This window comes from Aythya marila, assembly GCF_965140915.1.
Source record: "Aythya marila genome assembly, chromosome: 4".
NCBI classification, from domain to species: Eukaryota; Metazoa; Chordata; class Aves; order Anseriformes; family Anatidae; genus Aythya; species Aythya marila.
In genome coordinates, this window is record NC_139045.1 from 46,286,406 (window position 1) to 46,309,531 (window position 23,126).

The following is a 23,126-nucleotide window of genomic DNA, read 5'->3' on the forward strand; positions in this document are numbered from 1 at the left end:
TGAAGCTCTCTCAGGCAGCAAATTTTCACAGTTTACTCTGCTGTATAATAAACAAGTTGTCACCATAGCAACAGCCACATAATTTGGTTTTTATATAACAAATGACAAACCCCATTTCCTTTCCTAAATTCACCAATTAAATTTATCACAGGATTTTTTAATCTTACTCCATTTACGCGCTCCGTACCATTTCCCTACCCTTAAAAATGGGCTTTTTTGTGATGATTCTTAATTTTGTTTTAATAATTAAAAAATAATAAAAATCAATGCTTTAGAGAGTAAACTGAAACAGATTATGAGGACAACGATCACTTCTTTCAAGTTCCCTAATTTGAGGAATGCCGTCTAACTGGCGAGGCACTGACTGTCACACCTGCAGCAGCACAGGGGCCTGCTACGCTTGTAGCGCACCTCCACGTGCGCCATGCAGTGAGGTTGCAAGACGAGCATCTCACGTGCTGCTGAAAAACCACAAAGCTCAGCAGTCCTTTGCAGAGGGGAGAGGATTTGTCCACACACTTTATGCCGTGGTGTAGTCAGCGGCTCAGCAGTGGTTCTGACCAGAAGCTTCCTGGCCGTAGCTCCCCCCAGTGTATAAACCCCTGGAGCACGCCTGTCTCCAAGCTAACAGGAGCCAGCCCCTGGCTGAACCATTCCTCCTCTTCCTCCTCCTCTTCCTCCGTGGCTAACCAAGCTGCACAACTTCAAGGCTACAAGGTAGCTGGCCAGGAGCATGGGCATGGCTCTGTACAGATGTCGATCTAGCTCATGATGGAGTTGTTGGCCCTCCTCTCTGTCCCCAGCAAACCACAACCACAGGCTGAGTTTATATAAAATAATGGTGGCATGTTTCTGCACATTTCAGTACTGCAAGACAGATCACCCCTAACCAGCTATGCCAGATGCAGAGCTAGCATTCAGCTGTGCCCAGTTCTGCACTGAATTTTGTTCACTGCCTGTACTAGGTAAGCAAGAGGTACTTCTGTAGACAGAAGCAGCAGATGAGTAGAAGAAGAGTGTGATCATAAACAGAGTAGAAAAGAAGGTGCTTCAGGTCAGAAGGTAGGAACCTTCATGTCAGACTGCCCATTTTACATTCATACCAGTGCAGTTTCCCAGAAGAGGCCAGCTGAAGTACTACCCAAGCATTCAAAGGCTGGATTCCTAAAATAAATGGAAAGGGTTCCTCTCTCCATTTCAGAACGGACAACTGGATCACCAACTCTACATGGTAATACACAGCTTTAAGCTCTGACAAGCCTTATATATGCTGCGAATGAAGAACCAGATGTTCACTCCCTCCACAGCTCTTAAAAGTTAGTTTCACATTCTGAAATTGTCCTCAAGGGTGTTCACCCCCCCTCCATGTGTTAAAAAAAAAATACCGAAACCCAGAAGCTTTTGATAATGAAGCAAACATATTTTTATGGTGTGGTCTATTTTTTTTTTTTTCAGTCTGCTGCTAGTTTTTAAATATAAAGTATAGCATATGTTTAACACAGAACATATGGAAAGAAAGAAAAAGCAAATCGTGAATTCCAAACATCATATTCTTGGTAGAAAAGATTCCACAGTGTGAAAGTGGTCATTCAGAACAACAACAAAAAAAAGTATTACTTATAAATATTTATAAAACCAGCTCTAGTTCTTCTCTTATTTATTGTGATGTAAATCTGAAGTAAGAGCACTCCAGACAGCCCAAAGTGCAGAAAAGAGAATGCCTGCAAGTATTTGGGGGGAACAGATTAGTTCAATACATCTGTAAGAGCACGTCTGAAAAACGGATGCTGGTGCAACAGAGCAAGAGCCACTGCTGCTTTCATGCCTTCTGTGTCCTCAGCTGCCTGTGCTCCCGGACTATTCCCTCCAGCCAATGGATCCAAAAGCACAAGGGGGACCTTCACTCCCAGCTCCAGGCTGGCCCCCCCAGCCCACTGCCCACAAAACCTGTCTGGGACTACTTCTCTCGCCTCGGCTGAGACAGCGGTGGGCCTGCTATTGCAGGCATGAGTCCCTGTGCTAGGTGCTATAAAAATGCCATGATGAAAAGCCAGTCCCTGCAAAGTACAATTATGCCATTAACATAATCAGAAATTGCCTTTACCAAGGAGTGATCAAAGGATGTGATCTGCATTCCCACACTAGTACACCTGCCCGTGAACGCAAAACAAGCAGCAAGAACGGGCAGTGGAGATGAACAAGTCCAGGAAGGAGGCATGCTGTATAAATCACAAGCTCTAGCTTTACAGCATCAGGTCTTGGTAGGAAGAAGAAAGAGTCTGATCAGTTTGGGCACTGTCTGGACAAACACAAAGATAAGTCCTGCCTTCATGCAGAACATTCAAGTAGGAATAGTGCTCAGCTCAGAGGTGGCTTCTTAGCCCCTCTGCCAGAGGCTTGCGTGCTCACTCTTTCTCTAATATAGGTTTGGCTGGCTAAGGCACATGCTTTTTGTTGACAGACATTGCACTGATTAAATTAAAAACATTTTTAAGCCACATAATTACCTTCTAAATTCCTAGCAGACAGCTATGTTTGGTTTAAGAACTCCTCATTTGTATTTATATCTGTTCTTAGTATTTTGTACCTACCTACTTGGGACAGACCGATACAGACTGCTATCAATTAAAAGCCTGGTGGACAGAGTTCTTTTTCTTGGGTTCAGTGAAACTGGTCTGAAACCACAAAGGTAGTAAAAACGAGGACATCTTTGCCTTTATCACAGAATCACAGAATTACAGAATCAGTTGCCCATCTCTTGAACAAACAGCATGTTTACCTGGGCAAGGGAGCCACAGGGCTAGGAACAACTTAGCTCATGACGCAGACATAGCTGGAGTGGGAAAAAAGAGAACTTAAGAATTGAGGGGAGCTAGGGCTGTGAATGCTCTGTCAGTCTGTGTGCAGAGACAGCCCAAAGACAGACCCACTCGGACCATTATGCTGTCACTGGCTTTGTATTAGCATTAAAACTCTCCCTGCCTCTCAGACAGGCAGAGATTTAAGGTTCAAAGGCCCTTCTCTTGAAAGTACCTCAGCCTAGACAGCCGTGGGGGAGAAAACAGTCCCAGTGGGAAGAGGCTGAAGGTGGAGCCTGGCTCTGGTACGTGACCGGCTCTGAAGGTGAGGCAGCCGTGTAGCGTGTGCTGCAAGACAGGTAATAAAGCTTTGGGCTGCATGAAATGCTGCCATTTCTCAGGAGTCCTGGAGGGAGGTGGCTGTGCTGCTGTTTATCAGTGCTCTTTGAGCAAGGAACAATATCTGTTAATAGTGACAAGCAAGCAGACAGACACTTAAAGACTAGTTAGAGAAGAAAATGCTTACCTCACCCCTTATTTATAGCAAAAACACAGTTAGAAGCTATTTCACACTTTTTTTTGACCAACAGATGACTCTGCATGGAGAGCAAAATGATAGATCCAGCTGACATCTGCATTCCTATACGCAGTGAATAGTGTAAATAACCTCCAGTCCTAGCTGACAGATTAAAGGCAGCACTCGGTCCAAACTCTGCAACCAAACTGAACCAGGATGGAATGCAAAAAGACTGTCCCCAGCCCCAAACTAGCCCTCAGGTTGCAGTAGCTTCTTTAAGTCTCAACAGTGTATCTTTAGAAGGTGAGGGAAAGGGGAGTTTGTTTGGATACCAGGGCAGAAAGAACTGGTTTTTGTTCAGAGAGAAAGGCTCTGAAAGGACAAGGCAGATTTCATCAGCAGTTGAGGTGGGGGCATCAGTGCAGGTGTTTGTGCTCACCAGCGTGTCTTCCTCCCTGCGATCCATTAGTGCCAGCGTAATGCTCTAGGTACCATCCTTACTGTCTCCCTTCCTCCTTCCCCCCCTTTCTTTCTCTCTCTCTCTCTCTCTCTCTCTTTTTTAGTGCACTTCCAGATAAATGCCAGTCATTTGGCCAGGGCTAACTCACAGAAGGTACAGCAGGCACAGATGGTACTAATGCATAAATGTAATCTAGTAAAAGGATGCCAACACCAACCCAGAAAAGGTTCCAAATAACTGCAGTGCACTTACAGGAATACAGTGATTGGCAAGGTGAAAGCTGAGATTTGCAAGAGCTTAGTGTTCCCTAATCAACAATAGAAATTCTATAACAAATGAGCATATTTATTTATTAATTTTAAAAACGCACTTAATACCAAGATCTCTAGGCATATGTATAATAAAAATTCACCAAAACCCCGAACTCATTATACAAATTATACTGATCAAAGTACAAGAAGGGAAAAAGGGAAAGGCGGATACTAAAAAACAAAGACCAGCACCATGTACCCATTCCCCAGCATTTCTCAGGAGAGCTCCTAAGAGGAAAGATGGGCAATGCAGAGGTGCCTGACAGTCAAGGGATCTAGAAAGTGCCTGGGCAGTGACAAAAGGCAATCCCACATGGGTAGCTTTGCAAACCAAATAACACCCTCAGGATTCAAGGCATAAAAAGACCCACACCAAATCCTAGCCTCTAGAGAACATCAGCATCTCCACTAAGCACATCTGTAGCAGTGATTCCCCACGAGGAAGAAATATTTCAAAGAATGGAGAGCCAAACCACATCGCCTGGTCCATAAGGAAGAAGGAAAATGGTGCAACTGCTGAAGGACTCGAGCTGTATCTCTGCAGTGCACACATCCTAGCGGCTGCTAGCACCATTGTGACAGGCCAGCTACTTAGTCCTGAAAAGGAACCCGCAGTAGACACCACATTGTCATAATACAATCTGAGGACCAGCTTCTGATCCTATTTCAATGAGCTTTACATTGCTGACTTTAAAGGAACTACTTCTGATTTTCAGAAGAAGACACGAGATGAGAAGCAGCGCTTAAAAACTAAGAGAAGTTGTTATCTCTAGTATTGCCACACCTGAATTTGTACATGTCTCGCTAGTGGGAGGTCAGAAGAGCAGAGCTAGGGATCAGTATAGTATAGGACAAAAATATTCCTAATTTACAGACCTCTTGCAAAAGATTATGACAGAAACCTGCTGCACGTGTGCTGCTCACCCTGTCTTGCCTCCTGGAATAGCTTCTTGTATGAGCACAATTCCTACATTCCTCTCTTCCTCTGCTGGCTCCTGATCTTCCACCACACAAGAGCTCTGCAGTTCAAAGGCTGCTCTGACCTGTGCCTGCTATGAGCAGCTGCAGCTCACCAGAGCCCTGTCACTCCTTGCAGCACCTCTTTTCTGCAGTCTGTGATGTCCAGAGAAGAGGGTGAGCTTTTAATTTCTACGGAAGGAGCAAGATTGCAGCCCTTACTTGTAACAGTTTGTGGTCCTTGACAGAGACACCAAGTCTTAAATGCCGGACTGCTGCAGAAATGAGTGTTGCCACTGCACCTTTGTCCCCCCTTTATTAGCACCAGAAATAAGCACTGGGTACGGTAACAGACAAGTTATGGCAAGCTCTTCTTCCAGGCTTTCTGAGCCCTGAGCACAGCAGATCGTGGGTCAATGACTAGGGCTTCAACCAGCTGTAATACTAGCAACAATAGCCATAAATTCACCCAGTTTGAATTATGCCTGACATACCATTAATAGACATCTTTGCAAGTCAAGAACAAAGCAGATTGACAGCGATGCGTAAGAACATAAATCAGATAGCTTTATAAATTCTCCTCTTTCATAATCCAGAAGGTCTAAATCAGATGTGGCGCAGGCCACAGCAGAAAATACATCCTGTGGTCATTTTAATTATTGTGCTGTACAAGGATTTGGCTGTCATGAAGGGTTTAGGCTTTGGTTCAAGGTAGAGGATTCTGGAGCTGCCACTTCAACACCACTCTGTATGGAAAAGGTTTGGTAGAGGGACAGCAGCGATGTCCAAATATCTGCAGAGTTGACAATTAGTAATCCATGTGAATGGAAACGAAAGCCTAATGATGTGCTGTGGGGTTTTGTCTGCGGGAAGGGGAGCTGACTCGTCGACATGTGCTCGTTGTACCAGGGAAGGCGACATGGGTTGAGGGGTCGGAAACGGCTTGGCGTTCGCGTTCCTTACTGGGCCCGGTGGTCAATGTCATTAATGCTGAATTCATTATTACGGCGAAGGATCCAGCTATCAGATAGCACTGTAAAGGCTTCAGTTGGTGAAGTGACAGCTGGATCACAGTGGCATCTAGAGGGCTGTTACATGCAGTGTGCGCGCAGGCATTCGTGAGGTTCCTGCTGCGGCTCTGTCTCTCCAGCTACGGAGCCATCTCAATCTCAGCAGTCACAACTGTGCTGCAGCCGCACCCACCCACCGTGCTGGGGGATTTCCAGGCTTCTTCCAAAGAGAATTCACTTAAACCCTATCTACATCTTCCAGCAGATTCATGTTTTTCACAGATTTTAAGTCAGATTTTCCCCCACAGTAATAATGTGGTCATTATTAAAAGGCAAAAATAATTATATATCATCCTAAATGTTCATCCTCTCTTTTCAAGTAATTATCATACGCTAGATAGTTGCTGCAAATGAAAAGAGCCAGGCCATGAGCTGGGGTATGAATTCCATGTTTTTGTTGTGTTACAAGCTGAGAACGTGACCCCTGGATGACTCGCAGACATTACAGTTGTAGAGCATCTGCTTCTTACTTACACGGGCTGTTCAGAGAGGATGTTTCTTCAGAAAAGGCTGTGTTAAAGACGTGCATCAGGAAGACAAGGCTCTGGGAAGTGTCTGTAGAGGAAGGAGGTTTTAGGATGGGCTTGAAGGGGACTTTCCTCAGCTGAGGTCATGACTGTGGAGGGAAGGAGCTGGAAGAAAATGGTTTTGGTTTATCTGTTGCTATCAACGATGTCAGAGAAAGATAAATTACATTCTTCCCACTTCAAATGGTTGCATACAGGGGATGAAGGAAGAATAATGGAGATGTTAGACTTTTGCGTGTGAGATGCCATCTCTAGGAACTGTAAATTTCTGGTATTCTTGCCTTTTTTGATGAAAAAACTCCTACAAATGCCAGGTTGTGGTGTTTGTTGGCTTTAGTGGGCTTCTCTTAAGATCCTCTTCTGATTTCACAAGGTTTGAAATTTTACGCATGTAGAAGCGTATTTTTTTCTTTCTTTTTTTCCCTATGAAAAGATGTAGAGGACTCAAGAAGTCCTTCCTGATGCTAACATGGGGAAGCCATTTGGCACTATAGTTCAGGTCTGACATCAATTTGGCTGCAGTCCTCCCATAATATAAATGGGGTCCCCCAGTAATACTCCTGACAAGGATTCATCCCCGTACATGTAAGAGTTCAAAGAGGAAAGACACTTCTCAGAGAAAACAGCTCTATCTTCAGAGCTCCCCCCTCCGCCTCCCTGCAGAGCTACAGCAGAAATACCACAGAACAATACAGCGGATGAGATACCGCAGAAATTAAGGAAGAACTCTTGGAGCTGCACCTAGAAATAAAATCCCACGATCCCACGCCCCCCGCCTTCTCACTCGAGGAGAGGGAACTCTCCCCCCACCAGCTCAGCTTATCGCTCTGGGCATCACGGGGGAAGAGGTGGCCCGGTCAGCGCGCCCCTTTGGGTGAGTGTCAGCGCTGGGTTAGGTGTGTGCTGGGACGCCCGCCAGGACAGAGATCACTTTCCCTCTGGCAGTGAGAACAAGCCCGAGCTGCCTTCCAAGGCATAATTAGATCTGAAGGAGCAGAGCCCTCCATTGGCAAGCGCTTGCAATGGGAAAACATTAATGTGTCCTTCAGGAAAGCAGGGTCAAACCTTGCCAGGCCATGGTGTATTTCCACGGAGGCAGAAGAGCTGCAAGTGCGGGAGGCTTCCTGCCAAGGGGTCAGATGGAGAGAGCTGAGGCCCTCGCTCCACAGAACCCGCGACGGGGAAACAGGGACTCTGCAGGCCATTTCCACATCCTTTCCTTTTGCATAAGCAATGCTTGCCTCATCTGAGGAAAACAACAAACTCCTGCCCTCTAGAGACAGGAGACCTCCAGCTCTGCTGAATAAAATATTTGCCACAACCTCCTTTTGAAGCAGATGCTACAAATGCATACAGTTTTATTCTCCCCTAAGGCCCACACAACCAGCTCAGCAGCTCATCGTCCTCTCTTCTCCCAGACCTGGAAGGCCAACTCGCAGGAGAAGCAGCTTGTCACAACCACTCTTTTTCAAGGCAGTAGATTATTTGGAGAACTGCTGAATAAAGCACTCACAGAAAACTTGGCAAAGGAAGATAAATCCCTCCCTTCCTCATTACCGCAACCTGTCTGGGCAAGACAGCAAATGCTCACACTAGTTGAGCACTTTTTTCCCTTAACTTCCCCAGCTGCCGGCAATCCACTCCCCTTCTTGCCCTTCTCTGAAAACTGGTCAGGGCACGAACTGTCTCCCTGCAGTGTAAGTCACAGGGTGATGGCACTCAGAGACACAAGCAGGGTACCGACCATACGAATAACCGCGGCGCGTGCTGCTCCTGCTGATGCTCACGCCCCGAGCAGCCCCATGGAGCCCAGCTCCCTGCAGACACAGACGTGTGGCTGTGCAGCGCGTGTGCTGCTTGCATTCAACCTAATTACCAGGAGCATAGCATGGAGGGGACTTTGTGGGTTACTCTTCTCAAGTTTTCCAAGGTGGGAAAAATGTCTTCAAAGCCTACCCCTGAATCGGTGCTCTCAAGTACCGTGAGTCTTGGTAGAAATGCTCCTTTCAGTGCCACACAACATATTGAGCTACAAATCCTTTCAGTCCTGGTTTTCACAAGGTTACACCACTGGTAAGCATGTACTTCCAAGCTTTTATTCACTGTAGCAACTGTGCGGAAATGTCCGTATGTCCAGTTACAAAATAAGCGTTATTAGTGGGGGTGAAAAGCTGTTCTTAATAGCATTTTCCCAAAGCCGCCAGTGTACTAAAAATACTACAGCTAATACCCCCCGATTCCTCACTGCACCAAGCATGTTCATTTACATCTGAGCAAAGTATGTACGAAGTGGTTACCAAGCCTTGCCAGATCGTAACAGCAGCGTTTTGTACGCACGCATGTGCAACCAGTGAATGTTTGCTCCAAACAGCAAACCGCGCCAACACGAGATTTACCAAACCACATGCATAAGTCAGGGGCGTTTGGGGAAACAAATCAGATCTTCACAGCTTTGCTGAACAGTAGTGAACACTGAATCAGGACCACATCAGATATAACACATCAGTGGGTTTAAGACACCCACAGGGCTTCTCTCCACAAAGTAGTACTTACATTAAGGTAACAGTTTGAGGAAGATGGCTACAGATGAGCTACGTATTTTCCTGCAAGAAACATTTTTTGACACAGCAGCTACAGCCACCTGGCCATCCATTATACACTTTATATATTTGGTGACATCTCTAAAACACCTGTTTTGAACCTTTTACTGACAGTTTCTGGCCAATACTCTAAAATGCAGTAGTTATTTGGTGCAGAAAAAGGGAACTACCTTTTAAAAGAAATTTGTGTTGTCCTCCTTTTCTGCACTTGGCTCTCATTTTAGTCGCCCTCACCTAAAGCAAGCCCCAGGGATGAGAGCTGGGTCTGATGTCGGACTCAGCTACTGAGGTATCTGTAACCTGTGCTGGCACATTCTCCTCAAAGCAGTCAGATGCTGCCAGTTCTCATCCTGAAACAACTGTTCTTGAAATTCAGATATGTGTCTTCTGAAAACTGACCTACATGACTGCCAGATTGCTTGGAAAGATTGTGAGGTGCATGCACACATGCTAAGGAGGCTACATTACATAAATACGAGAATAATAAACAACTTATATGACATTCCACTTATCTCAAGTTGCTGAAGAAATATGACAGTGTAAAAAAAGTCCTCCTAAGGTTAAAAATATGTAGCACTATTTGCCTGTACTTTGTTTCTTCTTATGCGGTTGCTCTTTTAGGTAGATTTTGAGCATACCCAGTGTTACTGCTGGGGATCAGAGCTTACCTCATCTGGGTCAGTGACATTTCAGCAATAGGCTAAGTAATTTTGGGGAGAAAGACAACTTGGGCAGCCCTAGAAATGCTCCTGATGTCTATATCAGTAATAATATTTTCTGCAGTAATAATGCCAGTTCCTCAAAGAGATTCACTGCTGATTTATTCTGTGAACAAAATGATACTTCCAGCTGTGTATAGCACCACGAGTCATCTTTTCCCAGGTGCTAAATATGCATCGCCACAGCGTGCTTTGCTGCTGCCGACTGGGACTTCGGCACTTCCAATGCGTGTGGCTGCCGAACGGCGCCGTGTCAGGACGGCAGTCAGTGAGCACACAGCCCCTGTGCCGTGGTGTGGGTTGTCTTCTGTGGGTAATAATCCAACATGTGCAAGGACAGGAAGATAACAACTTCAAGTGGTTTTGCTTTATTTAAGCAAAATATATAAAATAAACATGCTGATAGCGATGCACATCTGCAGAGATGAGGTTTTAGGACTAAGAGCCTGGCAACAGAGCATACAGGTTTCTGTCAGCAAATTCCTGCCATGTTCTGAGCTTCCCAGATCTCTGGGACCAGGGATTTCCTGATTGTCAGGGACAAAGAGCAAGCACACAAGAAACAGAGACACCAGCATAGGTCTCTGAATGCTGCTTAGGGCTGCATGGGACATGGGTGGGTTAGCAAGTGCTCTCCAAAGTAAACATATAAGTCAGCCATCTTTTAAAAAAAAAGATATATATATATAAACTTAACTTCAGTTGTATGCTCCAGCTTGTCAATGGATATTTATGAGGTGAGTGTAATGTGATAACGGTTATAGCAGTGAAATACATCCGAGCGGGGGAGCTAGTAAAGAAGCTCACGAATGTTAATGCCAGTAGAATTTTAATGCCCAGGAGATGGGGGCAAGGTGACATGAGCTGTAGTTAACACTGCTTTAGCTGGCTGTGGGGAGACATGATCAGCCAGGTCCGTTTCCAAAGGCTGTAGCGCGGTGGGTTTGGCGCACGAACCCAGCACAGGTTTGTCAGCACGAGCTGCTGTCTGTGTGCCCCTCCGGTACTGGGCTGTGCCGAGGGCAGGCAGCGGGACTTCTCCAGTAAGGAAATCCCCTCTGCCACACGGCTCCTGCTGCTAGACTGGGAGGAAGGTGTTGCCAGTGGTGTCATCTTAGCACCTACTTTGAATCCCCACCGGTTTTGTTCCTTTAAAATACCCTTTTATTGTCACCACTCCGTACAAGCCTGCAGGCCAGGAGCACAGGTAGGAGTTTATTTATTAACCCAGTAAGGGAGTTAATGATTCCAAAGAGGTTTGGAAAGCAGGAAATTGCCTGTTCACTTGTATTACTGCAAAGAAGAAAAGGCTTACGCAGTCCAGTTCTTTATTGAAAAACTACAGGGGAGAACCTCACACTTGCAACTTTGACTCCTCTAGGGAGGCACACCACAGGGAAACGAAGCTTAGGAGGACGCAGACGTAGAATCAGGTAAACCAGGTTCTCGCCTGAGGGCCCTACTGGCATCTACAGCCTCAGCAGGCTGTAGCAGAGAGCTGTTGCGAGACAGCTTTGTGAGGAGCGACAAACCTGGGCTCACAGGGCAGAAAGATGCCCTGACAGTGCTGTGAAGACAGGGCCAACATATACGACATCGCTAAATACTCCTCTCAGGAGTGCCATTATTCTAAAACCCTCTCCTTCCTCGCGGCTCTGCAAGCGCTGAACAACGGTGCTGGAGGGCACAGAGCTCACGTGTGCCACATAAAAGACAACTCCCCAAAGGGTATGTGCTCTTTATGGAGACCCTTCAGCCGTGCTAAGAAAGAAGCACACGATGCTCAGCCTCTGCTGAGACACTGTACTGGCAGACATTGTAGGATCTTGATCCTGCAAGTCCAAAAGGAGCCAATCTTTTATGAAAGCGTGTATTATAGAGGGCAGTACAAAAGACATCTGTTCTGGACAAAAGATGGTTTAAGTGCCACTTCAGAAAATGCAGTTGTTACCAGTCGTAAGTCGGATGCTGAACAATTCAGCAGTGTACAGGGAACCTTTACCTACATGTATGCAGTTACTCAGCATGCTACAGAAACACGTCACAAGCAAGGATGATGCACAGGTGACAATGTACACAGCACAGGCTGGGTGGATGGATATCGTAAACGTCCCATCTCCAGCCTCCCTGATTTCACAGACTGCTTCACATGCTCTTTCTCAGTTACAGAAGAATGCTGCAAGCGAAGCCACACACACACCAACACCACCAAAAAATAAGAGCCAGAGATCTGAGCGACAGTATGTTAGGAGCTACCCCTTAATCCCTATGACTACCCAGAGCAGCCAGCTATCTCAGTGCTTAGCAAATGATTTCATGTCTTATGCTGAACTGAGAACATTCTGTCCCTTCTGTTCCCCTTATGGTTTAGGGGGTAATATTAGTGTTAGGGGGACGGCTGGACTGGAGGTCTTTTCCAACCTTAATCTCTCTATGATTCTAAAATTCAAGTTTTCGTGTCAAACTGCTTACAGTTCTCAGGTAATCCAAGCCTGCCAGCTGAGTAGCATTTGGAGGGTGTCGGTGGTGAATGACCCATAGCCTCCAAGGAGACCCCACACCTCACTGGGACCTTGTTATAGCACTGAGCAGTTGACACTGGGTTCGAGGTTTTATCTGGAGATCCTGACTTCCTTTAATCGCATCCTTGCAAGCAATTACCAAAGGGAGCAAACCGTCAAACTTAAAGCACTTGTTACCTGCCCATTAAATAATGACTCATTTTGGAAAAGTCGTTTCAGAAAGCAATGATTAGCATGTCTCATGCAAGTACCAAAGTCAGAGCACGCCAGAAAACAGAAGAACATTTTTTTGCTGAATTTCAGCCTTAGCGGTAGGAGTACGAGGACTGCTGTTACTGTTTTGGCAAACGCAGTACACGTTTCAGATACAAAGAGAAGAGCCCGTACATCCATATCTGTGCATTTGTCTCTCCTTTGCATATGTCATATACTAAAAAAGATGCTTCTCAAAAAGCTCTGTGCACTCCAGATGGAACTTAATAATAGAAAAAAATACACTCTGGCATGACTCAAAGCAACAAAACTCTGCCCAATCTATTGGGCATTTGTGGAGTGGCCATCCAGCTGCCCCCCAGCCCAGGCCCACCCTGCAGTGCCTTCCTAGGCAGTACAGTGAAATGGGGGAAAGGAAGGGTCAAGAGCTTTGCCAGCCTGCGACCTCATTAAGAGAATTCCACATCAGCCTGAACAAATACAGCGCACACAGCTTCGGTGACGGCAGCCATCATACCATTGCTCATTTCAAGTCTACTGTTAGACCTTGCCATTTATCGCTTCCAGGAGAGCATCGCCTCTCGCTCTCACCCCTGCACATCCCAGAACACTTTTTGCTGAGCATTGTTTCTTCTGTCTGTGGTACTTGAAGGGAGGAAAAACAAAACAAAACCCAAGCCCAATGGACTCTTAAATGTTTGACCAGGACAAAGATTTACGGGTGAACATCTTTGCAGGATGAAACTGAAAATGCAGAAACTCTGCAGCTCAGTTTGAAAAAATGCAGGAGGAAAGCAGAGCCCCTTTGTCTCTGTAGATTACCCAGGAGCTAAGCTGTGAATATCCACTGAGCACTGGGAACATGGAGGGCCAGCCCTGGCAGTGCGGGAAGTGGGCGCAGCTCCAGAGGAGCCTGTAAAGTTTCCTCAACTTCCTCCACCAAAGAGCCCAGTGTTGGGTTACAGATGGTTGGAAAGCAGCGTATGTTTGCTCACACATGCACACATACAAATTAAAGTGCTTCTCATACCTATCTAGCCAACATCAACAGATGAGTTCCAGGCTCGTAGCACAGCGCAGTCCAAAAGGCATCCTCCTCCAAATGCTGAGTGCACTGCTCCAGCAGGGCTGTACAGGCTCGCAGGTCACAGAGCTGGAGGAAGCACGGCCATTTCAGCAGACACCTCTTGGACTTTTTTTTTTCACTGACACATGAGGATCTTTCCTGCAGTGCACTAGGAGCATCCCCTTCCTTTAATATTGGGTGCCCTGCAAGGCCTTTAATTTATCCTGGTTGCTCAGTAAGTTAAATTCTATAAGATAATCAACAATGTAATAAATGACTTCAGCGTAACATAAAAATATTCCTTCTTATATAAAAACCTTTGCTGTAGATTTTTCTCTATTTTTCAACTAAAATACTTACCATATTCTTCTCCTGTGGATCCTGCAGTGCATCTTCAAGCATTTCATACTTAAGGGTTTTCTTTTCTGCTGAATCTGGTGCATTGATATAACCCCCATATTCCATACAAAGATCACAGAATGCTTGCATAACTCATTTTTTAATTACTGTAGCCCTAAAATACTAATTTAGTTCAATTTTATACTGACGACATGTTGGTATTGTTAAGGTTTATGATCCAGTGATTTACAAGGCATGATACATCTGAATTCAAATTGGTTGTATTGATTGTTTAATTGAGTACGGGGACATGAGTGTAACATTAAGTCACCAAACTGTCTGACCATGCTAATGCTAGGACGGTAATTCACAGGTTTTATTAGTTACATAGAACAAACATGTTTTAATTCCGAAGGCCAAAAATAGACAGATAAATCTACTGTTTAGTAAATAGCACTTCTAGTGATATAAATAGTCCTTTTTGTAAAGTTCAGATTAAACAGAATAGAAATTCAATATTCTGTTTCTAAAAGCTGAAATAGATACCACTACATAGGGAGTTCTGAATTTGATTAGAGAAACACCTTCCACGAGTATGAATCTTTTTCCTCAAACCAACTTGCACAAAGACAGCGATGCTGGTTATATCACATGCACCCTGATTTGCAGTTGATGAAAACCTACAGGCTTAGAGTGATGAATCCTTAACAGAGTTAAACATTAGTCTTTTATCTTCATCAGTTTGCTCATCTATAATTGAGAGCGGCTCAATCAGAACTAAATACCTTCCTCTGCTTGCCACATTCCACCACATCTCAAAGAATAATACAGTACCAGGGGCTTTGCTTGGGGCGAATCTCCAGGCCAGATTTGTAGAGTATGCAGGTCTTGAGATCTGCCCTTGAGATGGGTTACATGATTAAGAGTCTGGCTGACCAGTTTCCTTTTCTTTTTTTTCTTCTCCTCCTTTCTCCCCCATGACTCCTCCAGTAAGGAGGCTGGGGATAGAGATGATGGGAAGGAAGTAAGTGAGGAGCAGTAATGCCAATTGCTTATTTTCTATTTAGGGATCTTTTCTGTCCCTCCTGAAAGAAAACAGTCTCTAGGCCAGCATTTAATGGAAATAAATATGGACATGAATCAAACTGTGGCAAGCTGAGAGCAAGAAAAAGGCTTACTGATAACACATCTTTCTATTTTTGCTAAGATAATATTAAAGGTATATATGGTAATTGTGCAAGTTAGTGTGTTAAATTGCATGTGTGATGAGAGCTCAAAGCCCTTTACATTGGCTTGAATGCTAGTTTTTAATGCATTTCATGTGTAGGTACTGTGAAGCCACGCACCTTGTCACATCCCATTACCTAAACGCAAAAGCTGTTCTCTGCTATACTGGCATGCAATATTTGCTGTTCCGTTAATGACACTACAGTGGTCCTGACCTTCTCATTAATTAGCGCTTTCAGCATGTTTCCCAACATCCTGATTTCAGCTCTGTCTTCTGCGAGCATCACATTTATGTACAAAAAAATGACATCTTAAACAGGAGGCCTTGCTTTCATTAGAAATTCCTCATCCTCCAGTCCCCTTAAATAAGAGAGTAGTCCAGGCTGCTAGAACGGACACTCACACACGTAAGAACAATCTGATCATACATCAAACATACTAACAATGCCTACAGGTGGGTTCAGACTGGCAGTGACTCAACCTTTGGTTAAAAAAACAAACACACATGACAAGAGCTTCTTCCAAATCCTTGTAACCCTGACTAGAGGCTGGCAGGGAACATGTGTGTACAAGAGAGTGTTGGTAACAAGACTGCAAGGTACAAGTTCTCCCTGTTTTTCTTTACGTGGTTCTTTAATTCCCTGGAATTAAAGGGCTAATTTAATGCCCTATTAGTGGTATTTGCTATATAGTTCATGAATGCCATTTTAATGAACTGGAAAACCACCCAGCTCCTCTTAACACACTGCACTTAACCATGTCACGCAGCCAGGCCTCGAAAAACGTATTTTTCCTTCAGTGATGATTGCAGACCTCAGGTAAAGTGTTGAGCCACTCAAATGCCTTCTAATCAAAAGATAAATGCAAAACCAAAATGATTAATCCTCAAATCATTTGCCCCAAATTGAAATAAAGTCATGCACTGGTAACTATGTTCAAAGAACTGTGGGAAAGCTACAAATGAAAGCAGAACGTTTGCACTGACAGGTAAATTGCAATGTTAATTTACAGTATGGGAGAAATACTGCAACTCCCCCATTACCTGGTTTCTAAAGATGTTCTGAAGTGTCTTGCTTTTGCATTATGGTATCAACTCAGAAGAAAAGTCCTTGTTGTCAGTGTATATTTAATGTTCGCTTTGTTGTCAGAAGTGCTTGAGTTGCAAAGCATTTGTGGATTTTATCCTCCAAAAATACTTTGCTTCTACCGCAGAATTCATTTTGATATGCTTAATTTGAAAAAGATAAATGTAAAGGCCCATAAAGATGCACCATGCCTTTTTACTTTGCCTTTAATGGAATCTCTCAGTGCTCTGGGTTTATCTCTTTGCTTCTCTTCTGCATTTATAATCCAGATGGTAGCAGCTAGAAGTTACCACAATTACCCAGCCTAACTACTCACCACTTCTGTATTTATCATGCAGTTGATAGGAAGTAGGATTATTAGAAGGGCATTAGGAAAAAAAAAATCCTTGTCCTGTCCTGCACTGTGCATTCAGTCCTGCAGTCCATCTAGAAAACGCTGCCCCCTCCATACCAGTCGAGGGCAGGTGCCAACTGAGACCTGATTAATACCAAACTGCACTTGTGTGTAATTGTCCTCCGCTGGTACCAATAAAACATCTAGCTCAAAATAAATACATGAAGTAGTATGAAATTCAGGCCTAATTTTGTTTGATTATGCCATAATCTCCTGTGTTTAAAAAGAAAGTAGTAATTTTTCCCCAAAATATGCATCATTAAATAGGATTCAAGAAATAAGCATGGCTCCATACTGCAAAACTAGCAGAGTTTGATCGGCATCATCTTTTAAAGGTCCCTTAGAAGCTGTCTCATAGGCACCACAGTTTACTGAAAGTCATCAAGTAGGAAATGAAAGGAACAGAGAAAAAAAAATATCCCCAGCTTTTTTCCTATTCTCCTAATTTTCACAAAAATGAAAAACCACCACCATCAATTAGCTGAGGAGACTTCCAAGTAAGATCCCTCTCACCTCCGTGCACACCTGCACACCCGCGTGCCTTTGCAAATGTCCCCCACAGCAGAGAGGTGCAGCAGGCTGGCAGAAGGGGAGCACTGGTTCAGGACCCCTGTGTGAAGTGGGCACCCAGCTCCTGCAGCGAGCGGCACCATGGAGGTGCGAGCAAGGAGCGGTGCCTCGGCTGGGCAAGCCACCTCCCACGCTCCTTACTGACCACCAATGCCTGACTCGGTGCTGTGCAGCCTACCCCAATGAGAGACTTTGTAATTATTGACAAATTAATGACAAAACATTCAGTAGGTCTTTGCTAATCCTCCCGCGTGCTCCTTCAGGCAGTGCATAATACTTGCACGTGCCTCGGAGAATGACTTGCTCTGCGTGGAGATGCCCCGGCCAAAGGCGCGACCAATACAGGCTGTCCTTGTCCATCATGGAAAGAAAAGGTGCGGTGCCCAGAAGGGCTGCCCAAGTCAGGAGCTGTTCTGCTGAAAGCACTCCTGAGTTCAGAAACCAATGATCAGTGCGGAGCACGGGTCTTGAACTAAGTTCTGCAAATGGGCATTTTTTCAGTGCTTCTCAAATCAGTAAAAAGGGGTTATGAGCTTCGCTATGGGATTTGACTCACATCCAGCTACACCAAAAGCTGTCAACCGTAAGGACCCACTTACAGGAGAAGGGTATTTACTGAGGTATGACACCATGAGAACTGGTGCACAGCAATGTTAAGCTCATCAGAAGACACCTTGGAGGTGCAGAGCTGGGGTTACTGCTAATAAAACACAAGTGCAAGTCAGCAGCTGCTCCGCTAAACAAGTCACGTTTATCTGCACTGTGCTGCGTGAGGATTTGGCTCGGTGGAGTGAGAATCTGTCTTCACTATGATCTCCCTTTACTGTGTGTTTAGCTAGGTTTTATTTTGCTCCCAGAAGTTTCTGAGAATTTCAGATCGGTAAATTATCCTCAGAGAAGACCTCAGAGCATTCAAAGTGTGTCTTCTGTGTCATCACTGCTTACCTAACAACCTAAATTTCTAAGTCAAATGTAGTATACTTACTCTGGGTAATTTCCATTAATTCTTAAAATGGTTTTCATGGGTATGTTATCTTCACAAACATCTGAATTTAAATTACAGCCTTCCTACAGCATGTAATATTCAGCATTTGAAAGTCTTGGTTGCATTCATTACTTCACCCACCAATAACAGCTTCTCTCTTTTTCCCTCCAGGGCCGATGTATTAACTTCACCCGAGTTCAATCTCAGTAGAGGAGGAGAAGAGGATACAAGGAGGAAATACAGCCACATTGCCACTTTTCGACCAAGCAGAGAGAACTGAGCACTGCCCCGTGTTTCTTGGATGAAGCCTCAACTCAGAAGGTTTCTGCATTCCCCCCTTCCAGGAGCCAGCATTGCTGTGCCAAGCTCTTATGTTTCACCACCGTGCACTCCCGCTCCGTGACTTGCGACAGTGACAAGCAGCATTGACTTGCATGCCTCTGCTTTCGTAGAACACAAAGGGAGAATACAGACAACCAAAGATAATAATGTTTTTTTTTACTTTTGTTATTTTTTTAAGGACTACAGATTCTCAGGACATAATGTGCTTTTAGCAGAGATGCAGTTTCTCAGATGCGAGGATGGCACGTGTTATGTAAATAGGGACTGCTTGCCAAAGGCGGAGGATAAAGCTTCCCACCAGGCTAAGCAAACGCAAGAGTTCACTGCCTTACAGCGATGTCAGATCACAAAACCCTTCCGAGTCTCCCATCGCATTGTGCCTTACGGGAACCTTCTGACTGGAAATCTTGTCATTCTAACACTGAAAAGTGCACACGCATGACAAAATGTAGACAGGATGCCTCAAGGTATTGGTAGCAAGCAAGACTTTGCCCTTTAGTTTTTGAAGACACCTTTCTTTCATTATGCACCCGGGACAGGAAGAAAATTAATAGAGCGTTATTCCACGGGAAGACAGCCTGTAACCAGAGATCTTGAGCGGAGTTGGAGGGACTGATGCTTCAAGACCTTGACACTGTGGCTGGTGTTTTTTTTTCCCCTTCCTGCATTCGAAGTTCAGTAGCGCATAAAACATCATCATCTATAAACATACCTAGCAGTAGTAGGCTTATGTATTATTTTTTTAAAAATTAAAAAAGCAGTAGCCACTAAGCTGGTATCTCAGGGTTTTTCTCCCCCCGAATCTCCAAGGGCTCTTCAGCGTCACAAGCCAGCAACTCTCTTTGCATGAGAATTTCAAAGTTTAATTAATATAATTAAAGGCAACAGCAAGCAGCAGCCTGTGAAGATTTTGCTCATCTTTTTTATGCCTTTTGACATTGAATGACCTATTACTGTATGTGCATTACTCGGTTTTCAAGGGGGCACCGAGCATTGGTTGAGATTCAGCAGTGGAAAAAGACCTCCTTCCATCAATTTAGAAATTAAATTTACAGGAGCGCCGGCCATCACAAAACATTGACAATGTATGTATTATAATTTTTTAGAAAAACCAGTGTCGTGTCACGTCGACGATGCCAAATTATGTTAGCGTGAGCGGAAACACTGTGGGGGAGGAAGGAGGGAGCAGCTGAAGAAAAAGGCTCAAATGATCCAGTCACTTTCGATACTGTACTTCAGATGCAAAATGGATATTCGAGTCGAAACCTGACAAAGCGCGCCTGCTTTGATGCGAACTGGTATAGACAATGACCAGTGGCTGGGTCAGTGGGATGTCTCTCTGCGAGCAGGGAGGCTTATCAAATGACACTAAAAATAAGTTCAACAACCATCACGTTTGAGGGGAAAAGGCGAACATATCACATTTGGTGGGCATGAATGTGTGCAAGATGGAAAGAGCAATGCGATGCATCCTGGTCTAATTATCTCCTTTGTGCTCTTCACTGAAATTGCAAGGGACATAAATAATTCTGTTGGTCGATGTCCAAGTTCGTGGCACCGCCCAAAGAAGCCTACACATGTATCCACTCGCTTACATCTTTTGCTTGAGTTTATTTATGTCACTGGTAGCCTCATCATCAACAACCATGTGTGCACATTATGCTATGAATAAAACGATTACCTAAGTTTGCGATCATTTCTTCTTCTTCTCCCCCCTAGTCCCGCGTCCTCTCCACAAATTACACCTCCACTTTGCCAGCTGCACAGCCACCCCTGGCCCCAGCTGCAGCAGACAGACCATCTTGCGGCATCGTGCGGCGTGCCAGAAAGCCAGTGGCAGCCCAACGCGGGGGCTGCTGCCTGTCCCACAAGCATTTAAGACGCCTCAGACACCGGTACGTACAGCATGCAGCATCAGTGATGGAAGCAGAGCGATGAAGCACCCGCAGAGATGGCTCGCCGCTACTGCACCTAGGGCAGCTGCAGCTCTGGTACCGATGGCCATTGGTTGGGGATGGTCTAGCACAGTGGGGTAACAGAAGCTGATTTTACCCATGAAGCCCACCCATCAACAAGTCCTTGGTTTCAATCAAGCTACCGACTAAAACCTCTGTGTCTCCTCCAGCCAAACTTGAGGTATAGAACCCAAACTAAGTAGGTTTGCTAGGACACGAGGTGTTCCACATCATTCCTCACAATGCTGTAGCAGTCCAGGCAGAAACACTGATCTCATCAGACAAAGTTATGAACACCTCTGCTCACTTTTACTCATTTTTCCTCCATTTTTAATGTAAATGCTAAGCTTCCTTTGAGTTAACTCTGGAATTTTCAGCTTGCATTTTGAGCACTGTGTTGCATAACAGGGAAACATGCAGATGAAGAGGATTTTTTCCTCACACATATCTGTTGTCTCTCAGAGAATATTTGTAACAAACAGAGCCACAGAAATGTAAATCCACTCACAGTCTTTTGTCCTCTATAGTTGTCTATCCATATTCATTAGAAACTGTGGAATGTGCAATTTTTCACAGAATGGCTGATACCAAGCAAAAATGTATTTCAGGTATCTACAATGATTTTCCCTTCTAATTGGCATGATATTACACTATGTTACACTTTCCATTTAGCTGGAAATGATACCCTTAGAGTTTCATTATTATACAGTGCAGAATATCTGTCACAAATAATGTGGGGGGGGGCAAGAGGCACAGGGTAATAATGGTTTAAAATCCACTGATTCAAACTGACACAAAGTAAGACTTATCTGGCACGATAGCTTAAAATGCTTGAGAAAAACGTAATCGGTAGGTTTAATGCAGTGCATCCCTTGTACTGTTTCACACCTTGGGTATCTCCTTACAAAAAGACCGTGTCCTGATAATGGCTTTTCTGTCTATTTGAGCCTGCCTAACCAAACCTAATAGCGTCTTGAAAAGATGAATTAGCATGGGTAATCCAGAAAACCGTCTCCTTAGAAGTACGCATAAACAATGCTTCAAGAAGATGCCGACTGTTACTCCAGTATCCTATTTTTATGTCAAGGTGACCCTCCAAATATACATGGACAGCAACTACGGGCAGCGGGTGGGTGGTGTGACCCTTCACACCTGTGTTAAACTGGTTTGGGAGACTTGAGGTGTTAGAAAATTTGGGGAGAAAGAACGCATATTCAGAGCATCCCTTCCCAGGAAGGAACGTGGTTTTCCAGGAACATGAGCTCCTTGTTCCCATTCCTATCGGGTGGCCCCAGCAACCAGTCCGTAAGGCTGCCATCCCAAGGCAGGCTTTGGAGATGCCCGCGCGTTCCCTACGTGCTGCGCTCCCGTTTGCTTCCTCTCACCAGTACTCGGGACATCCTGGCTTGGTCTCCTCTAGAGAGAACGGGGTACAAAACACACACTCTACCTTGCAAAACAGCACGCTTGGCTGCTTTATGTTGTAAACATGAAGATTAACAAGCAAAGAAAATAATAACTCTTAAAATAAATAAATAAATAAATAAATAATCATGTTCCATTGCAATTAAAAAAAAAAAAAACAAAAAAAAAAACAAAACAGCTTGAGAGATGACAATCAGAATGGGTTTTCTAACAAATGGTACATTATTTCACCCACCTGCAGATGCCTTGTACATCACAGGCACTGGACATTCACTTGTTTTGTTATCGCTGAGAAGTGCTGCCTCGGGATCAGCTCTGTAAATGGCACGCACCTTGCTCACAAAGAAAACATACCACGGGTGTACAACACGAGGCACAGCTATTGGGGGGTAGGAAGTGCCAATTCCAGGCAGTGAGAACATCCAAATAGATTCTCCCATAGATGCCACCAGCTATATTGAAACCTGTTTCAGATGCTGTATCAGGCAACAGGAAAAAATCTGAAATGTTAGGAAAATGGAAAGTTGGTTTCACTGTCTTCGTGCTAGATTCCCTGGTAATCCTACATGTCTAGGAGTGTTATTCACAGGCAAGCTGTTAAAACAAAACTGGGTCTCCATGAGGCATAAGCAGCACTCTATAATAATCTCTGATTTTTTAAAAGATTTATAGGTGCTCCTTTTAACTTGACCACACTAAGAGAGAGAACGCACACCCTGCCACATGTACGAATATCAGCAGGAAGAACGACACGTTGCTGAAATATTTTTTCCTGAAGAGCAATGTGCAAAATGCATAGAAATACCAGCAGCCAGCCTTCAGGAGCTCTGTTACAACTGAGAGAAAGCAGAATTTATATCAATGAAAACAGTACCGGGGACAGCAGAATATCCTAAATATGACAGGACTGTTTTTATTTTATACATTCTGATAACAGGGGAATTTAATTGGCTGGAGTTAATATGAAATAAAATGAAAATGAATTTTAAGTGTTCCGTTTTAATCAGCTTTTAATTTGAGAACTACAGCTTTCATCAAACATTA

The 23,126-nt window shown here is 44.5% G+C and overlaps 1 protein-coding gene across 2 annotated transcripts in view; it reads left to right on the forward strand.

Moving 5' to 3' along the window:
- ANTXR2 (ANTXR cell adhesion molecule 2) overlaps positions 1-20,388 on the forward strand; it is a 111,419-nt gene extending 91,031 nt beyond the window's left edge. For both annotated transcript variants that reach the window (XM_082759864.1, XM_082759863.1), the window contains exon 17: positions 18,532-20,388. In XM_082759864.1, coding sequence (XP_082615990.1) covers positions 18,532-18,570 — 39 coding nt within the window. In that variant the 3' untranslated portion in view covers positions 18,571-20,388. The remainder of the gene's footprint in view (positions 1-18,531) is intronic.
- The last annotated feature ends 2,738 nt before the right edge of the window (positions 20,389-23,126 follow it).